This window comes from Eimeria acervulina, genomic scaffold, assembly GCF_000499425.1.
Source record: "Eimeria acervulina Houghton genomic scaffold, Eah_scaff308, whole genome shotgun sequence".
In the NCBI taxonomy this organism is placed as follows: domain Eukaryota; phylum Apicomplexa; class Conoidasida; order Eucoccidiorida; family Eimeriidae; genus Eimeria; species Eimeria acervulina.
This window is the reverse complement of record NW_013547720.1, coordinates 1-17,614: the sequence shown is the minus strand read 5'-3', so window position 1 is coordinate 17,614 and position 17,614 is coordinate 1. Positions and strand designations below refer to the sequence as shown.

The 17,614-nt window shown below is 44.4% G+C and overlaps 3 protein-coding genes across 3 annotated transcripts; 1 reads left to right on the top strand and 2 right to left on the bottom strand.

Annotated features, from left to right (window-relative positions):
- Positions 1 to 1,097: 1,097 nt before the first annotated feature.
- EAH_00032120 (MAK16 protein, putative) lies at positions 1,098 to 3,363 on the top strand (the record flags this gene model as incomplete). Its single annotated transcript, XM_013392341.1, has 5 exons — positions 1,098 to 1,489; positions 1,734 to 1,857; positions 2,110 to 2,212; positions 2,686 to 3,033; positions 3,305 to 3,363. The coding sequence occupies 5 exons, from the start codon at positions 1,098 to 1,100 to the stop codon at positions 3,361 to 3,363; spliced, it is 1,026 nt and encodes a 341-aa protein (XP_013247795.1).
- Positions 3,364 to 4,539: 1,176 nt separating this feature from the next.
- On the bottom strand, positions 4,540 to 8,677 carry EAH_00032110 (hypothetical protein, conserved; the record flags this gene model as incomplete). The annotated part of the gene is made up of 5 exons (XM_013392340.1): positions 4,540 to 5,560; positions 6,297 to 6,377; positions 6,657 to 7,032; positions 7,337 to 8,037; positions 8,397 to 8,677. The coding sequence occupies 5 exons, from the start codon at positions 8,675 to 8,677 to the stop codon at positions 4,540 to 4,542; spliced, it is 2,460 nt and encodes an 819-aa protein (XP_013247794.1).
- A 2,834-nt stretch (positions 8,678 to 11,511) lies between these two features.
- On the bottom strand, positions 11,512 to 17,282 carry EAH_00032100 (hypothetical protein; the record flags this gene model as incomplete). The annotated part of the gene is made up of 7 exons (XM_013392339.1): positions 11,512 to 11,808; positions 12,145 to 12,274; positions 12,679 to 12,920; positions 13,469 to 13,774; positions 14,034 to 14,597; positions 15,144 to 16,025; positions 16,372 to 17,282. Coding segments are annotated over 7 exons (3,332 nt in total), but the record flags the coding sequence as incomplete, so codon positions are not given.
- Positions 17,283 to 17,614: the final 332 nt, after the last annotated feature.

Below are 17,614 nucleotides of genomic sequence, written 5' to 3'. Positions count from 1 at the left end.
GTGCCTTACCAAAGAGGTGATTAATTACAAACTTTATCTGCTTATTATACCTCCCTGTGTATGCAGCTGAGGTGTGTGCTTGTCAGGATAGTTCTTACATCGAACAAAGGGGGTTTTCCTATCAAACCAACTCGTAGCCGATTTGGGTGAATTTGGATTTGAATTTCTTTCGCTTTTACTTGCGGGGGAGGGGCGATATACATATGAACGTCTGACAAGTCTTGCTCCCATTCGTACAGCAGGCGGCCTGAACACATAAAAATTGCATTATTGATCGCAGGTAACCTTTTGTTTTCGGTTTATTTTCACTTACTTACTCATTCATTTATTCACATTTCTGCTTAATTCCCTACTTTTCCCAGTTTCAGCTTACCTTCATGATGAACAGGGATGCGCCCGCGAGCCGCCTCAACTACCGCTTTCTGCATGTCTGGCACTTTCAAATGCGTTTTCAACACCTCTGCTACTTCAAAATCGTAAACAAATGAAACAAAATAAAACAGTGCTCAATGAAAACTCGAAATTCAAAGAGCTGAGACCTGCACAAAGAACAGCCAACAACGGGGCTGCTGGGGTTGTGCTGTTACCATGAAGCTGCACGTACACCCAGTGACGTTGTGTTCACATCTTCCTATTATTTCCCCTTGATATTCATTGAAAAAGGGAATTCTTCTAGTCAATTTGAATAATTTGTATTAACTTGTTATTTTAGGCACGGGATCACCAGCCCTGGGGTCTTCATGCGGCTACCGCTGAACGCATCGAGAGTTCAACAGCTCGCGATCTTTGGAAGGGAAAGAAGTGTCTGACCCTTCGTGTTGTTTTGAATTACATTTGTTTTCAGATGAAGAAAATAGAAGAGAAAACATAATATCGCAGCGGTTACAAGGCAGAAGATCTTTTCTTCCTCTGATCGTGGGGTGGGGCCTCCAGGCCCTTTGGGGGCCCCAGTAGAAATTTCATCTTCGTATTTTTCTCGAGGCATAGATAGAAGAATTGAGGCAGTGAAGGATTGAAATAGAAGGCGTTTTCCGCCTTCATTACTCCTTGGGTTTCCCCGGGTGTACGTACACCGCGCTTCGCCGCGTTCCTTCAAGATGCAGAACGACGAGTTGATATGGAACGTGATCAACAAGCACTTCTGTTCTTTCAAGAGAAAGACAGACAAAGAAGATATGTGCAGCAATCAGTACAACGTAACAGGCAAATGCAACCGCGTCAGCTGCCCCCTAGCCAACAGCAACTATGGCACAGTTCTAGAGAATCAAGGGAAGCTGTATCTTTGTTTAAAGACAGTAGAGAGAGCTCATCTCCCCAATCGCCTGTGGGAGAGGATTAAACTCTCAAGAAATATATCTGAGGCGAAGAAAACCATTGAAAAACACATGAAAAACGTATACCCTCAACATCAGATTGAACGCTGCAAAAGGAGAACAATCAAACTCAAACACATGATCGACAGAATGCGCAAACTCGAACTCAAACCCAAGTCCGTCAGCAGCAACAAAAACAGCAGCAGTAGTAGCAGCAGCAGCAATAGCAGCACCAGCAACGGGAGAGGAACAGCCACAGCACCGGCAGGAGCAACGGCTGCGGCAGCACAGCAGCAGCACACTGCAGCAGCACTCTGCAGCTGCACACTGCAGCAGCAAAACGAAGGCTCTCTCTATGTACGTCCATTAATTGCATGGTGGCGTTGCATTTGTTGTTTGTCTTCTTTGCTTTGTGTTTAGAGAGAAACTAGAAGGGGTTAAAAAGAAAACAGAAAGAAGGGAAGCAGCAAGGGAAAAGAAAGCCCTCGTCGCAGCCCACATCGAAGATGTCATTGAGGACGAACTCCTCAAGAGATTGCACCAAGTCAGAACAATTCACCTGCTGCTGCTGCTTTTGCTGCGGCTGCTGCTGTTGCTGATGCTGCTGCTGCTGAGCTGTTAGTGCTGAGCTGCTGCTGTTGCTGCGTCGTTGGGTTTGTTGCTTCTGCTGCTTTGTTGTTGCTGCTGCATAGTTGGTTTGTTTCCGCTGCTGCGTTTTTGTTGCTGCTGCTGCGCTGTTGTGCTGCTTCTGTTGCTGATATTTTTTTGTCTTCTTTTTTGGCTTTGCTTGTTGCAGGGGGTGTACGGGGATTTGTACAATGAACACAGACTCACGAAAGAAACAACTCAAGAAGAAAAAGAAACGCCAGAAGTAACAACAGCAAAAGCTGCAGAGACAGGTACACTCTCTTTCTTTCCTCCCTCTTATTCTTCGGTTGAAGAGAGTTCAGTTTTATTTTCATTCATTTTTCTTGAACCAGTGAAGCTGGATAAACATACATATATATATATATATAATTATATAATATATATATATATATATTGCGGAAGTTCCTTGGGACTTCACTCCTCTATGCATTGCTCAATTACGTTGTTCCTTGTATGACTTTTTTGAACGCGGATTCTGCTGTTTTGCCTCTGTCATGCAGTATATAAATATGTATAATAGTATGATATACATATATATATAAAATAGAAATCGTACGATTGCGTGTTTGCACGTGACTAGGATGACGTGTATGGATTTGCTTTAGCATTGTTGAGGTGGATCCTTTAACATTTACCCTGTGTATTTGTATTCTCTGTTTCCTGCCTCCGCTGTTTTTTATAAATTTATATAAATATGTTGCTGCACATTTCTCCATGTTTTCAGGCGCCATTCGATTTGAAGCTGCTGCGGAGACAGACGAAGAAGAATTTGCTTCTTCAGACTTTGAGTTGGATGATGATCTTGAGGGCTCGTCAACAGAAGGGAGTGAAGATGAGTTTTCTTTTTCAGGCTCAGGTTCTGAATTAGAGGAAAGTGAATCAGAAGTAGAAGATGAAGACACAGCAGAAAAGCCAGCAGCAACAAAAGGAAAAAAGAAAGAACTTCTTGTCGATGTAGAAGAACTCCAAGCACCAAGTAGTATTCAGAAGAAACGAAAAGCCGCAGCAGAAAGAGAAAGCAAAGAAAAAAGAGATGTTCCTGTCTCTACTTTGCGCAGACAAGCAGCAAAAAGTAAGAAATAATCGTTCGCTATCTTATCGCAGTGAAAATACTTTAAAACACTTTTAAAATGTTTTCATTTTAGAGCGAATTTCCCTCATTTTTTTCTGCTTCTTGAATGCGCCGTCTGAGGTGTCTGTACACCTCCGTGTTTCTGTTGAGCGAATCGTCATTTATTTCTTTTGTTTTCTTCTTTGTTTTTCTTGTCATGATATGTGGCTATCTTTTGCTTTCTTTTTGTAAATATTTTATTTGTTTTCATTTCGGTTTTGGTTTGCTTCAGGGAAGAACACGCGAATGCGTATTGAGTATGAGCCGGAGGCTATTGCTGAAGAGGCCTGAAGACATTGTTAATATATATATATATATATATATATATTATATATATATATATATATTAACAATATCTTCATTATCACTGTTTACCCCTGATTTCCTGCTCTTTGCGTTTAGACGATGTATGCATTTTTTCTGCTGATATGCATGCATTCCCTTTACGCATCTCTTTTTCTTCTCTTTGCTGCTGTATGCGCATATATCTACTCTACAACTGTTGCTCGCTCGGTCTTGTTGGGATTTCATTTATACTATTTGGTATTCGTTTAATTTCCCCTATTTAAACTAACTCTTGCTCTTCTTCTGTTTGCTTTTTCTACATCGATTTATAAACTGTTTTTTAGACTTTTCCTTTTCAACATTTATCTCCTTACTTCGTCTGTACGAAACCTAAACGAACTCCCACTTCAGTCCCGCGGTGTCCCACGATTAAGCAAAAGCATAAATTCTACCTAGTTTATACATATATATATATATATATATTCCTAATAATACTACTAGCTATACTGAACCGCAGTTCGGGCCAGTAGACCCAAACAAACAGAACCAAAACCAAAGGCAAATTAAATTGCAAACTTCAAACGAAAAATTTGCCGTCCGCCACACATTTTTTTTGCATTGTTGCTTCTGACGGCTCTGCATGCATGCAGCAAGAAGAACAATTGATGGGCCTTATAATGGAATATGCCTAATATATATATATATATATGTATAGTTATATATATACATATTTACTTAGTATATATATAGACAATATAACAATACATGCTCTAGTTTCGAGAAGAGCATGCAGTTCAACATCAGTATTAAGTACGCAGAATGCAACTCGTGTTAATGCACAAATCATGCAACTAAATAGATTATATGTATGTATACATATATAGAAATATACATTATATATATACAAATATATAAATATACATTATATATATTATACACACATGCATGATGCAATAAATTTCATAAGAAAACCGCGTACATATCTTCCCGTTTATGCGTCAACATACAAGGTGTATAATAAACATAATATATATAGTTTATTATATTAATATATATATATATATATATTTTATACACCAATGCATATACTATCACAGGACGCGAGTGAAATTTGGGTGTATTGCTGCTGCGGCTGCGCAGCAGCAAAATGAAGATGGCGCTGCGCGATGTACTTCGGCATCTCTAAGAGCTGCTGCAGTTGCGCTGCTGCTGCTGCTGCTGCTGCTTCTGCTGCTGCTGCTGCTGTGGCGACAGAAGCGGAGTTTGCATGGGTGCGTAGTGGCGATACATGGGTGCGTAGAGGAGCTGCTGCTGCTGATGCAGCAGCAGCTGCTGTTGCTGCTGCAGCAGCTGCTGCTGCCTCTGCTGGTGATAAGGCCGCTGCTGCCACGTTGCTGTGTCCGGCGGAATAGGGGCGAATTGCTGCTGCAGCAGTTGCTGCTGCAGCTGCTGCTGCTGCTGCAGTTGTTCTACAAGGGCCTGGGGCGCTGTTGCACCAGTGGGGAAGACCGCAGCAGGAGCTCTTGCTGGCAGGGCCCCCCTGCCTGCTGCTGCTGCTGCAGCAGCAGCAGCAACATCACCTCCTGCTGAGGCTGCGAAGTAAGAAGGACCCGCAAAATAAACATAGAAAGGCAGCAGCTGCTTCATGCTGCTCCATTTGCTGCAGAAGATAATCACAGAACTCCACCACGCCGCAAGCGCCACCATAAGCCAGCCTGAAGCAATGAAAATATTATAACTGTTGCTTTCTAAGTGGCTGCTGTACATGCTGCTGCTGCTGCTGCTGCTGCTGTCTGCATGCACCTGCCCCGCTGTATAGGCAACAGAAGCAAGAGTTAGTGCTGCATCGTAGCAGCCATGCAGCAGCCCCGGAAGCAACGCGCTCTGCAGCAGCAGACGGAAAGAGAAAGGCTTGAAGTCCTTTAGAACGGGGGGAGAGGGGGGTCTGCTGGTGCTGCTGCTGCTGCTGCTGTTGCTGTTGTTGCTGTCGCTAGAGACCTGCATTGCATGCGCCTCTCCAATGGTGTATATGCCGTAGCCACCACGATATGCTGCTTCTTCGGGGCTTCCTGCTGCTGCTGCATCACCCCATGGATAAGAAGCTCCAGCCCCAGCTGCTGCTGCTGCACTTGCTGCTGCTGCTGCTAACAAACAAGCAGCAATGCCGGTGTTTGCTGCATGCGATGGAATTGCTGTAAACGCCCTAAAAAACAAACAACAAACCCTAAACCCTAAACCCTACACGCTAAGCTACAAACCCTAAGAAACGACGAACACTGCATGAGATAATACACCCTTAGCACTAACCCTAAACCCTAAACCCTAAACCCTAAACCCCACTGGACATAAAAACAAAAAGATAAAACGAGAAAAAAACGCAAAGAAAAACAAATCGTCAAACACAACAACAAATCACAAAATAAAATAAGCAAAGACAGCGACCGGCAACAGCAAATAAATAAACGAAGACATCAAAAAGAAATAAACAATTAAATAAAGAAATAAAAGACGAAGGAAATGAATAAACAAATACATAAACAAATATATAAACAACATTACAACAATATGCAAACAACAAACAAACATAATACGCAAACAGAAGAAAAAGAAATATATTTAAAACAAATAAATAAAATGCATAAACAAACAAACCACCAACAAAGACAGCCCTAAGCAATGAAAAAGAATAAGCAAAAAAACGACAGACAAACAAACAAAAAAATAAAAGAGAAACAAACAAACAAATAATTTATTAATGAGCAAATAAAAAATAAAAAACAAACAAACAAAAGAAGAACAAATAAACAAATAAAAAGCAAAAAAATAAAGAAAAGAGGCAACGTTAATTAATTCGTTAATAAACAAATAAAAAAGAAATAGAAGAGAAATAAACAAACAAAATAAATAAATAAATAAATAATTATATATAACAGCCATACCTAACCCATGCAGTAGCCAGGGCTACCTCCATATCGGACTTCGCCGCAAAAACATAACTCAAATTTTCAATCGTTGCAAACCTAAACAATGCATGCACGCAGCAACAGCAGCAGCAGCAGCAATATAAACAGCAGCAGCAGCAGCAGTAGTAGTAGAGGTGCTACTGCAGCAGTAGGAGCTGATGCTGATGCAGCAGCAGCAACAAATGTAGTAGAAATAATGAGAGCAGCAGCAAATGCAAATGCAGCAGCAGCATCAAACGCAGCAGCAGCTTCCCCAACAACCCTTCAGACCAACAACAGCAACAGCAGCAACAACAACAGCAGCAGCAGCAGCAGCAGCAGCAGCAGGAGACTCACCCCAAAGCAGCGCAGCAACCACCAACAACCATTGATAGTGGATGAGAAACATAATGATGAAAAGAATTCGCTTCCTTCTCAGCTTCAGCAGCAATCAACCTACCATACCCCCAAGGGGCCCCCATAGGGGCCCCCATGGGGGCCCCCACAGTGGCCTCTAGGGGCCCCCCCACAGAGGCCAATATGGGGGCCCCCAAGGGGGCCATAGGGGCCCCTATGGGGGCCCCTAAGGGGCCCCCTATGGAGGCCCCTAGGGGGGCCCCCAGGGGGGCCCCCAGGTTATACTGTTGGGTATTGGGCAGCCTTGAGGGTCGTAGAAGGAGCATAGCGGTGGCCTTAGAGAATTCTTCAGCGAAGCCGATGCACAATATCATATCTGAACAGAAAAAATAAACCCTAATAAACCCTAATAAGGGTTTGTAAACCCTAGTAAACCTAATAAACCCTAATGGGGGGTTGTAAACCCTCATAAAACCCTAATAAAGAATTGCAAACCCTGAATAATAGACACTAATAAACACTAATAAACCCCAGTCAAGACATAAGAATAGCAAGCCCTAATAAACCCTAAACCCCCCTTATAACCTGTCATAAACCCTTAAACCAAACCCCAAACCCTAAACCCTAAACCCTAAACCCTAGCAGCTAAAGCCTTTGCAGGGGAGTATGATAAGACTGACAGAGAAAGACGAAGAGAGTGCAGATATAAGGATTAAAAATGAAGTCCCTTCCTTCACCGCCAACTTTGCTAGACAAGTCGCCTCCAGTAAGAAGAGAAAGGAGGTGCCTGTACACCCCACGGCTTCGATAGCCGCAATCAACAGCCTGGGCCCCCAGCAATCCTCGCAGTAATAATCGAGACAAACCACTAAAAGAAAATGCTGCAGGGTCTGCTGCTTCTGCTGCTGCTTCTTCTCCTGCTGCTGCTTCTGCTGCTGCAGATGGTGAAAATGAAGTGCCTTGCAAACCCGAGAACTCCAAGTATTGCTGCAGATGCTGCTGCTGCTGCTGCTGCTGCTGCTGTTGCTGCTGCTGCAAGTATTCCTTTTCATTTGCATGCAGTGGTACAGGGGTGCTGCTTTGCAGCATTTTTTGCTGCAGCAGCAGCAGATCGCTTTGCTGTTTCATCAGTAGCTGCTGCTGCTGCTGCTGCTGTTGCTGCAGCTGCTGCAGGTAAGTGAATCCCGCTGTACCTGCAGCAGCAAACGGAGCTCTACTGCTGCTGGGAGGAGGGGCACAGCCTTTAAGCTGCTCAGCAAACAGCAAAGCGCTGCATATTTCTAAGCCTACCGCTAGCAGCACGCTGCAGACAGCCCCAAACGCAACCAGCTCCGCAGCTACACCCCAAGGCAAGCGACTGCGCCCAGCCAGACACTGCAGCCTGCAGCAACAAACAGTGCAGCAGCAAATGATGCAGCAAATAGCAGCAGCAGCAGCAAATGCAGTAGCAGTTCATGCAGCAGCAGCAAATGCAGCAGCACCACAGGCAACGTACACTCGGAGGATTGACTCACCCTCAAAAAAAGAAAGAAATGCAGCAGATGCAACAGCAGCATACATCCTTAAGCAACGAGCAGCAGCAGCAGCAGCAGAAGCACTTATGCATAAGCAAGAGCACCAGCACCAACCGCAACATAAGGACACGTCCATGAAGAGAAGGAGCAGCAAGAGCAGCAGCAAGAGCAGCAGCAGCAAGATCAGCAGCAATACAACGTTAATGATATATATGTGCTGCCGTACAGGCAAAGGAGAGCAAGGCCAGGGGTTAACGAAGCAATCAGCAGCTCTAGGCCTGGATAGCCTTTCATATGTACTGCTCCCAACACCTGTGCTGCAAGCAGCAGCAGCATGAAGCAATAAACAAATCCTCTCCGCACGACCTTCAGCAAACGCCAAGAACGCCGCTGCTGTGGTGCTGCTGCTGCTGCTGCTGCAGCCTCAAATGTAGCGACGTCGTCAGCTGCTGCTGCTGCTCCAGGAGGGCCCCCCAGGAGGGCTCCTGGGTCTGCTCGTAGATCCATTGGTGCTGCTGATCCTGCTGCTGCTGCTGCTGCTGCTGTGATGGTGGTGGATCGCGTGCTGCGGCTGCTGCTGCGGCTGCTGTTCTGCAGCTGCTGCGCTTCGTTCGGGTGTACGTACACCGGAAGACCCACCCAGCGGCTGGCATAAGAAGAACGTTTAGGGTTTAGGGATTAAGGATTAGGGTTTAGGGTTTAGAAGAAGAAGAATTAAAACAAATAACTGCAGCAACAAGCCATGGGTATAGGAATGATGCGCTACGCTGAACGACGAGCTGCAGCTGCGTTGCTGTTTGCAGCAGCTAGAGCGAGTTAGGGGTTTTTTTAAGCACTTTTTAATGAAATTAAAAGACAAATACTTCAAATATTAATTTATTTTTATCCAAAAGCCACAAGAAGACGATAGACTGAAGCACTCCTCAGCGCGCTCAGCTGCTGCTGCGGTTCCCGCTGCTAGTACTGGAGGTCTGCGGCTTCCCTGAATAGAAGAGAGAAGCAAAACTACGCAAAAAGACAAAATAAAACCCCAAATGCAGCACTTTTTAATTATTTTAAACAAACAAAACCTCAAAACCTGAATAACGAAGACGCCGCTGCATGCAGCAGCAGCTCTTCTGTCGCCCGCGGGTACTACATCAGCGGCTGAGAGGTAGCAGCTGCTGTTATCAAGAAATATGTGCATTTCTTGGAAGTTTTTCTTCATTTTTGCTGCGTAATTGCAATATTTAAATGTAAATTCACATTTTAAATGAAAAAACCTCTCTTTTGATGTATTTTAAATCACATTTGCCTTATACAAGCTACACACCGCTAATAGAGCGCTCGCTGTCCGGCTGTACGTTCAGCTCGCTGCACACAGCGAAGAGTAAAGAGAAAAAATTAAGTTAAAATGAATTTTAAAACTGTTTGTTTAAAACAAACGAGAGGAGAAGCAACGAGCAAACAGAAGAAGCAGCAGCCGCAGCAGCAGTACTGCCGCTCCTGCACACCCCAACATATCTTCCTGTCTATGTGCAGCTGCTGCAGCAGCAGCAACACCAGGTGCTGCTGCTGCTGCTGCTGCTGCTGCCGCATGCACCCGCGCTCCCACTGCGGAGCTAGCCTCAGCTAGCCACAGCTCGGTGCCCAGCTAGCTACAACAGGCTCAGACAGCTTAAAATAGGTGTAAATGAAGAAGAGCGATAGACAAAAAGAAAAGATATACAGACGAGAAGATATCAATGCACAAAGCAGCTAAAAAGCAAACTCTGCTGTCTCCAGCACAATTAGATGCAGGCCTTGAGAGGAAGACGAACTGTCTTCGTTGCTGTCTTTGTTGATGCTGCTGCTGCTACCTTTGTTGCTGCCTCTGCTACTGTCTTTATTGCTGTCTTTGCTGCTCTCTTTGTTGCTGCTGTTTGCTGCTTCCTCTGCTGCTGTCCTTGCTGCTGCTGCTGCTGCTGCTGCTGCTGTGGTTGTTGCTGACTCTGCTGCTGTCTTTGTTGCTGCTGTTGCTGCTGTTCTTGCTGCAGCTACTTTATTTTGCATGCAGTGGCACTGCAGGATTACCTGATGTTTTTATTCTCTTTGTTTATACGCTCGACCGCTATACCCCATTCACACCACCCAGCTGGCTGGCTAGCTAGCTAGCTATCCTGTAGTGTATAGTTGACTTGCTCGCAAGGTTCCTAGCTAGCTGCTAGCTAGGTGCTAGCTAGCTAGCTAGCTAGCTGGAGTGAATAGCGTATAGTTTATTTGCTTGCTAGGTGTTCAGCTAGCTGCTAGTTTGGTCGCTAGCTAGCTATAGGGTTAGCTAGCTGGGTATAAGAAGGTAATATAGAGGTGGTGAGTGTGGGTGTGTAAGTTTGAGGGCAATTGCAAAAAGAAATGCAAGAAGAAATAATGAAAGTAGAAATGAATGTTTGCTGAGGTGTATGTACACCGCAAAGCAATCCCATCTGCTTATAAAGAAATATAATAATATATTAATAAGCAGCGCTTAATGCTGTCTGCATACTGCTGCTGCGTACACCGCAGCCACAAGGCTGGGCTGTACAGACAGTAATACTTGCTGCTCTTTATACACCTGAGAGATCGGGCCTTGCTTAAGCCCTCTGTACGTATACCCTAAAGGGTTTACTCTTCTTTGCCTCCGCATGCATTTGAAGCAAACGCACGCATGCAATGTACATATTATATAATATATAGAACATAAATCTGATGTATACATAGACATATATATATATATATATACATATATATATGATAGTAAATATACAGTAAATATATTATTCTTACACATCTCGCATATATATGCATTCATACAACACTCCGCAACATTGAAAATTGCAGAATGTTCGTACTTTATCCTGAGGTGTACATACATACACCTGAGCCGACCTGTTGCAAGAATGGGGCGGAGCTGTTGACTCTCCAGCGAACCCAAGGACGATTAAATAATGCATGTATGCATGCAGTGTATATGCATGCATGCATGCATGCGGTGTAGCGGATGTCTGCGTGTGTATTCACTGCTCTCAATAAGCCAGCCCCAAACCTTAAACCCTAATAAACCCTAAACCCTAGAGCAGTACCTAACACAACAGCACCACAGCACGGCCTGGCGGAATGTACAGACGAGAGGCACCTAGGGGCCCCCCATGGGGGCCCCTGTGTGGTGGCCCTGCGGGCCCCCCCCTACGGAGGCCCCCCATGGGGGGCCCCTAGGGGGCCCCCCATGGGGCCCCCTGTGTGGCTTTGGGGGCCCCCAGTGGGGCCCCCATATAGGCCCCTGTGTGGTGGCCCTGGGGGAGCCTAGGGGGGCACCTGTGGGGCCCATTGGGCCCTCATTGAGGCCCCTAGAGAGGCCCCTGTGAGGCCCGGGGGGCCCCCAGTGGGGCCCCCATGGTGCCCCCTGTGTGGCCCTGGGGGCCCCCTAGTGAGGCCCCTAGGGGGGCCCCCAGGGGGGCCCCTGAGGGGCCCCTTGGTATTGGGTTTGCGGAAGGGAAGGTAGCGAAGAAGCAGCCTTGGGGTCTAATTAAAAGCAGACAAGGTCTGAAGCGAGATAAACGAAACTGCTGTTCTTCTAATATCTGCAACAACTTTTCTTTATCTTCTTCTAATACTAAACCCTTTGAAGCCGTGTCCTTCACCAGCTGGTAGCATACGCACACATACAACGCAAACCCTAAACCCTAAACCCTCATTAACCCTTAACCCTCATTAACCCTAAACCCAAATTAACCCTAAGCCCTCAGTAACCCTAAACCCTAATCCCTACATACTCTAAGTCCTAAACCCTAAACCCTTGGTCTGAACCTTAACCTGAAGCCCTGAGCTGCATACCCTAAACCCTAAACCCTAAACCCTAATCCCCAAACCCTCCAGCACCGTAAATCTCCGACGATAAGCCGTAGGCTCTCCCAACCCTCTCCCGAACCCCCTAAACCCTAAACCCTAAACCCTTGATTAGTGTTTAATGAATGATTTACCTTGATCTTGAGGTTGAGAAGCAGAGTTGCTGCTACTTTGCACACAGCAAAACGGAAGCAGTCGGGGTAACAGTCTCGAATATACAAAACAAAGCGCTTGGCAGATAATATCTGCTGCTTGTAGCTAGACCTAAAACCCACACATACAAACCCTAAACCCTAAACCCTAAACCCTAAACCCTAAACCCTAGACATTAAACCCAAAACCCTATACACTAAGCATTAAGCACTAAACCCTAAACCCTGAACCCTAAGTACTAAACCCGAAACACTTAATCCTAAACCCTTAACCCTAGAATGTTTAGAAAGGGGTGGTTATAGGGTTTAGGGTTTAGGGTTGTCGCTGTTGAACACGGATATAGTGTTTTGTACACAGGGTTAAATAGGGTTTACTTCAGAGTGTTTACGAGTACTAATGAGGGTAATTCAGGGTTTATATGAGGGTCTATATATGAGGGTAAATGAGGGTCTATATATGAGGGTTAATGAGGGTTAATGAGGGTTAATTAGGGTTAATTAGGGTTTAGGGTTTACAGGAGATCTTTGCCCATGAGGAGCTGCATGCTTCTGCCTCCTTTATCGAGTAGTTCTTCATGAACATCAACGAAAGCTAATATTTGTTCTAAGTCTCCTTGGCAGGCTCCAGCATTAAACAAAGAACGAAAAAATGCAGAAGGAAATCGGTTCAAAACGCAGCAAACAAAACTTCTTTGATACTGTAAACAGTGAAGACGCGACTGCAGTGTACTCCACTCATACTCAAACCCCGTCATGTTCTAAACAAACAAAACACACAAACAATAACTATATATATAAATATATATATGTATATATATATGCATGTATATATACATATATATATGTATATGTATATGCATATATATATATATATATGTATATATAATATGTATATATATATGTATATATATAAGTATATATATATGTATATATGTATATACATATATATATATATATATATGGGTTTGTATAGCGTGTTATTAATAAGGGTTTTATTATTACAAAGGGTTTTGAGTTGTGTATATTATTAATTAGGGTTTTAACTGCATATTATTAATAAGGGTTTAAATAATAATGAGGGTTTTAAGTTATGTATAGAAACAGTTTAATTAACAGCAAGGGTATCGAGGGCTTTGACAGCATAATATAAATAATAAGGGTTGAATAAATAATAGAATTTTGAGGTGTATATAATGAATAATAAGGGTTTTGAGGTGTATATAATGAATAATAAGGGTTTTGAGGTGTATATAATAATAAGGGTTTTGAGGTGTATATAATAAAAAGGGTTTTGAGGTGTACGTACAGCTCGTTTGCTTTTGGGTTTCTGTTGTTCTGCATCTTCTTGCAAAACATTCGCCCATGCTCGAATAGGGTTTTGTCTGACTTTGCCGACTGCGAAGTCATTAGCTAAATCTAAGCTGGTGTTTAAAGAGAGAAGAGCGCTTCCGCCTATACATTGTTTATGATAAAGGCGGTGATACATCTCTCTGCATGCATTAAATATCATCAAATATAACTCTCCTTCTCTCTCTTTACGTAGCACTTTACGTCGGCTGCTCCCAGCACCGCATACTTCACCTCCTTCTGTTGGGCGAGGAGACATTGGAAGCTGCATATACACCCCAAATAAGCGCAATAGAGTACAATATAACTGAGCATACACCCCAATTACACACATGCTACTGCTGCTGCTGCTCCTGCTGCAGGACACCAGCAGCAGCAAGAGCCAGCAGCAACGACAAACAAAAGCAGCACCAACAGAACCAGCAGCCAAGTGCGGCAGCAGCAGCAGCAGCAGCAACAGCAGCAGCAGCATCACCACCAACAGCAACAGCAGCAAGAGCAGCAAGAAGGTTTATTAATATTACCTCAAAATAGCTTTCTGAGCTCGCCAAGGAGAAGCTGGAACGAACTTGACCCGAAAAGTCAGTGAGGCCCCCAGTCTTTAGTGGCTGATCTTCTGCACCATCATCTGCTGCTGCTGCTGCTGCTGTTGGTGCTGCTGCTGCTGCTGCTGCTGATGTAGGCAGAGGCAGCGTCCTCTCCAAAGCCCTGATAGGAAGTGTTCGTGCTGCAGGCGTTCCAACATCTCCACCCTGCTGCTGCTGCTGCTGCTGCTGCTGCTGCATTTGCTGCTGCTGCTGCATTTGCTGCTGCTGCTGCTGGTGGCGCATCCACTCTCCAACAGCAACAGCAGCAGCAGCAGCATCACCCCCTCCGTTCCCAGGGGCACCAGGAGCACCAGCAGCAGCAGGAGCAGCACCAGGAGCAGCAGGAGCAGCAGCAGGAGGTGATGTTTTAAAAGCAGAAAGAGAAGACTTTTTAGAGTTGCAAGAGCTGCATACACCAAACGAAGCCTCAGGCCCCGGCGGCCCAAACTGATGCCGCGACCCCCGCAGCCCGACGCTCTTCCCGGACAACAAACGAAACAACTGCAGCAAATAACAAATATAAACAAATAAATATAAATATATATATTTATATATTATATATATTCATATCTATATTTATTTGCTTGTTACAGTGGGTTGGTGTGTAGGCGGATGCATATAGGCAGACAACACACGCAATAACTGCGACAGAAATTATATATACGCTTATATACATATGTATAAATCTTATATGTATATATCTTTATACATATATATATACAATGCATACATATATATATACATATACATATATATATATATATATACATATATATACACACATAAATATATATATTATATATATATTTATTTAAGCATTACTGCGAAATGCGGGTATTTAGGCGGATGCATCCATATGAACCCATACTTGTATGTTTATATATACATATAAAAACCTCTATGTATATATATAAATATAAACATATGCATAAATATATAAATATAGATATATACATATATATATGTATATATACTTAAACTTCAGGGTTTAGAGTTTCAGGGTTTAGGGTTTAGAGTATTAGGGTTTAGGGTTTAGGGTTTGATTACTCCTCTTTTATGTTTTCTTTGTTCAGCGAAGTCTCCCTCGGGGGCATCGCCGAAGATGAGCGTGGCGTCTGTATCAAACCTTCTTGCTGTGCTGTCTCTTCTCGGCTTCTGCATTTTGTCTGGTGTTAAAGGGTCCCCGTTGATGTTAATACTGACGCACATACCGTCTGCTGCAGCAGCAGGATAAGGAAAAGCCTTTGCTGCTGCTGCTCCTGCTGCTGCTCCTGTTGCTGCTGCTCCTGCTGCTGCTGCGCCTGTTGCTGCTGCCGCTGCTCCAGAGCTACCCCGATATATACCCAGCCCTGTCTTGCTCTTTGACAGCCTAGTAGCTAATGGTGCTGCTGCTGCTGCTGCTGCTGCTGCTGCCTTGTCGGACTCGCGGGGCCCAACAGTGCGGCTGCGTCGCAGGTGCTCTCCTGTGGGGTTTTCTGCTGCTGCTGCTGCAGCTGCTGCTGCTGCTGCTGCTGCACCACCGAAAATAGAGCCAGGGGTTCTGGGGTGTACAACGGCTTTTTTTAGGGTTGTAAGAGCTTTAGCAACAATATGTTTATCTTTTCTCTTATCCGCTGCTGCACCTGCTGCTGCTGCTGCTGCTGCTGCTGCTGTAGCAGCACCTCCTCTGCATGTTAACTTATAAAGCGGTGCTCTTGTTGCTGGGTCTCTGCCTTGAATCGTAACCTCTAACAAATCAATATTTTCTTCTTCTGCGCTGCTGCTGCAGCTGCCTTCATCTGAGCTTCTGCGGTGTATGTACACCTCCCGCTCTCCTGCATCTGTTGTCGCATGCTCTATTAACCTCAGATTAAACTTCGGGTCAAACCCCCGAGAAGAAGAAGGCTTCAAACCCTGACCCCGCGCTGCTAAGCTGTGCGCCTGTCTCTCCTGAATACAAATATATGCAATGTTACACTCAAACATATCCACTTCTGCTGCTGCTGCTGCTGCTGCTGGTGTTGGTGCTGCTGCTGCTGCTGCTATATACAATGTTACACTCAAACATATCCACTTCTGCTGCTGCTGCTGCTGCTGCTGGTGTTGGTGCTGCTGCTGCTGCTGGTGTTAGTGCTGGTGCTGGTGTTGGTGCTGCTGATGCCGTTGCTGCGGTTGTTGCTGCTAATGCTGCCGGCGTTAGTTAATCTGGCTGCAACAGCAGCAGCAGCAGCAGCAGTTGCTGCTGCTGCTGCTGCTGTTGCAGCTTACAGTAAGAAATAGTATTAGTTAGTCTCACCTGTTCTGCTTCTGTGCGTTTCTTTAGAAGCCCCTCGTCTCGTGACGGGAGCGGCTCTAGGCCCCCCCCAGCAGCAGCAGCAGCAGCAGCAGCAGAGGATGAGACTGCCGAGTGTGTTGCTGCATAATCTGCAATATGTGTTTCTTCTCCTCGCTCAATTATTGGGATTGAACGAAACCCGGAGCCGCTAACATGAGAAGTGCTGCCTTCAGTAACAGATAGAGGCCCTGTATGTCGACGAGAAGGGGTTCCTGCTGCTGCTGCTGCTGCTGGTGCTGCTGCTGCTGCTGGTGGTGCTGCTGCTGGTGTTGCTGCTGCATATGGTGTTGTCGGAGTAGGCGGTGCGGGTGGTTCTCCTGCTAATGAAGCAGCAGAGGGTGGAAGTGCTGCTGCTGCTGCTGCTGCCTTACTTGCAGCAGCAGCAGGTGTATTCATCCCCTGAGAAGGCGTGTGGGGGGTAAAGGAGTGCACATCTAAATCAGCATATTTGCTTTTCTCTCTCTTATCTGTCCTATCACCTTTAGCAGCTGCTGCTGCTTGTGCAGCAGCAGCAGCACTAGCAGCAGCAGCAGCAGCAGAACTTGGTGGATGAGGCACCTCTTCTTCTGGTTCTGCATCTGTATGTTTAGGCGGTTCTTCTCGTGTGTCTGCATCGGTTTGATTTTTTCTGTCTTTATCATCTTCATTTTCTTTCTCTTTATCTTCTTGTTCATCTTCAACAACTTCTTCTTCTTCTTCTTCTTGTTGCTGCTCAGCAGAGGGGACTACCCAAGTGTATATTGCTGCTTCATGCAGACAGCCGAATGCTTGAGCTATGTCTGGAGACTTTATATCTAAATTTCCTAGTCTATCAACCTGTCTCCAACCTAGCCTGGGCACCACCCGATCTGCATGCGCTAGTACATCTGTTCCTGAATAAAACAAAACAATAATTTAAATAATGCACTCATTTAATTAATTAATTTAATTAGTTTAATTAGTTTAATTTATTTAATTAAGTTATAACAAATGAATTGTAATAGAGAAGAAAGAAATTAAAACAAAACAAGTAAAGAAAAATTAATCAAAATAATTAAATTATAAACAAACAAAATAAATATTAAAAAATAAAAACAAAACAAAAAACAAATAATATAAAAATAATAATCTTTTCTTCAAATAGACAATGGACTCCACATATATACAATATATAAATATATAAATATTAATTATTATAATATATATAATATACATATTATATATA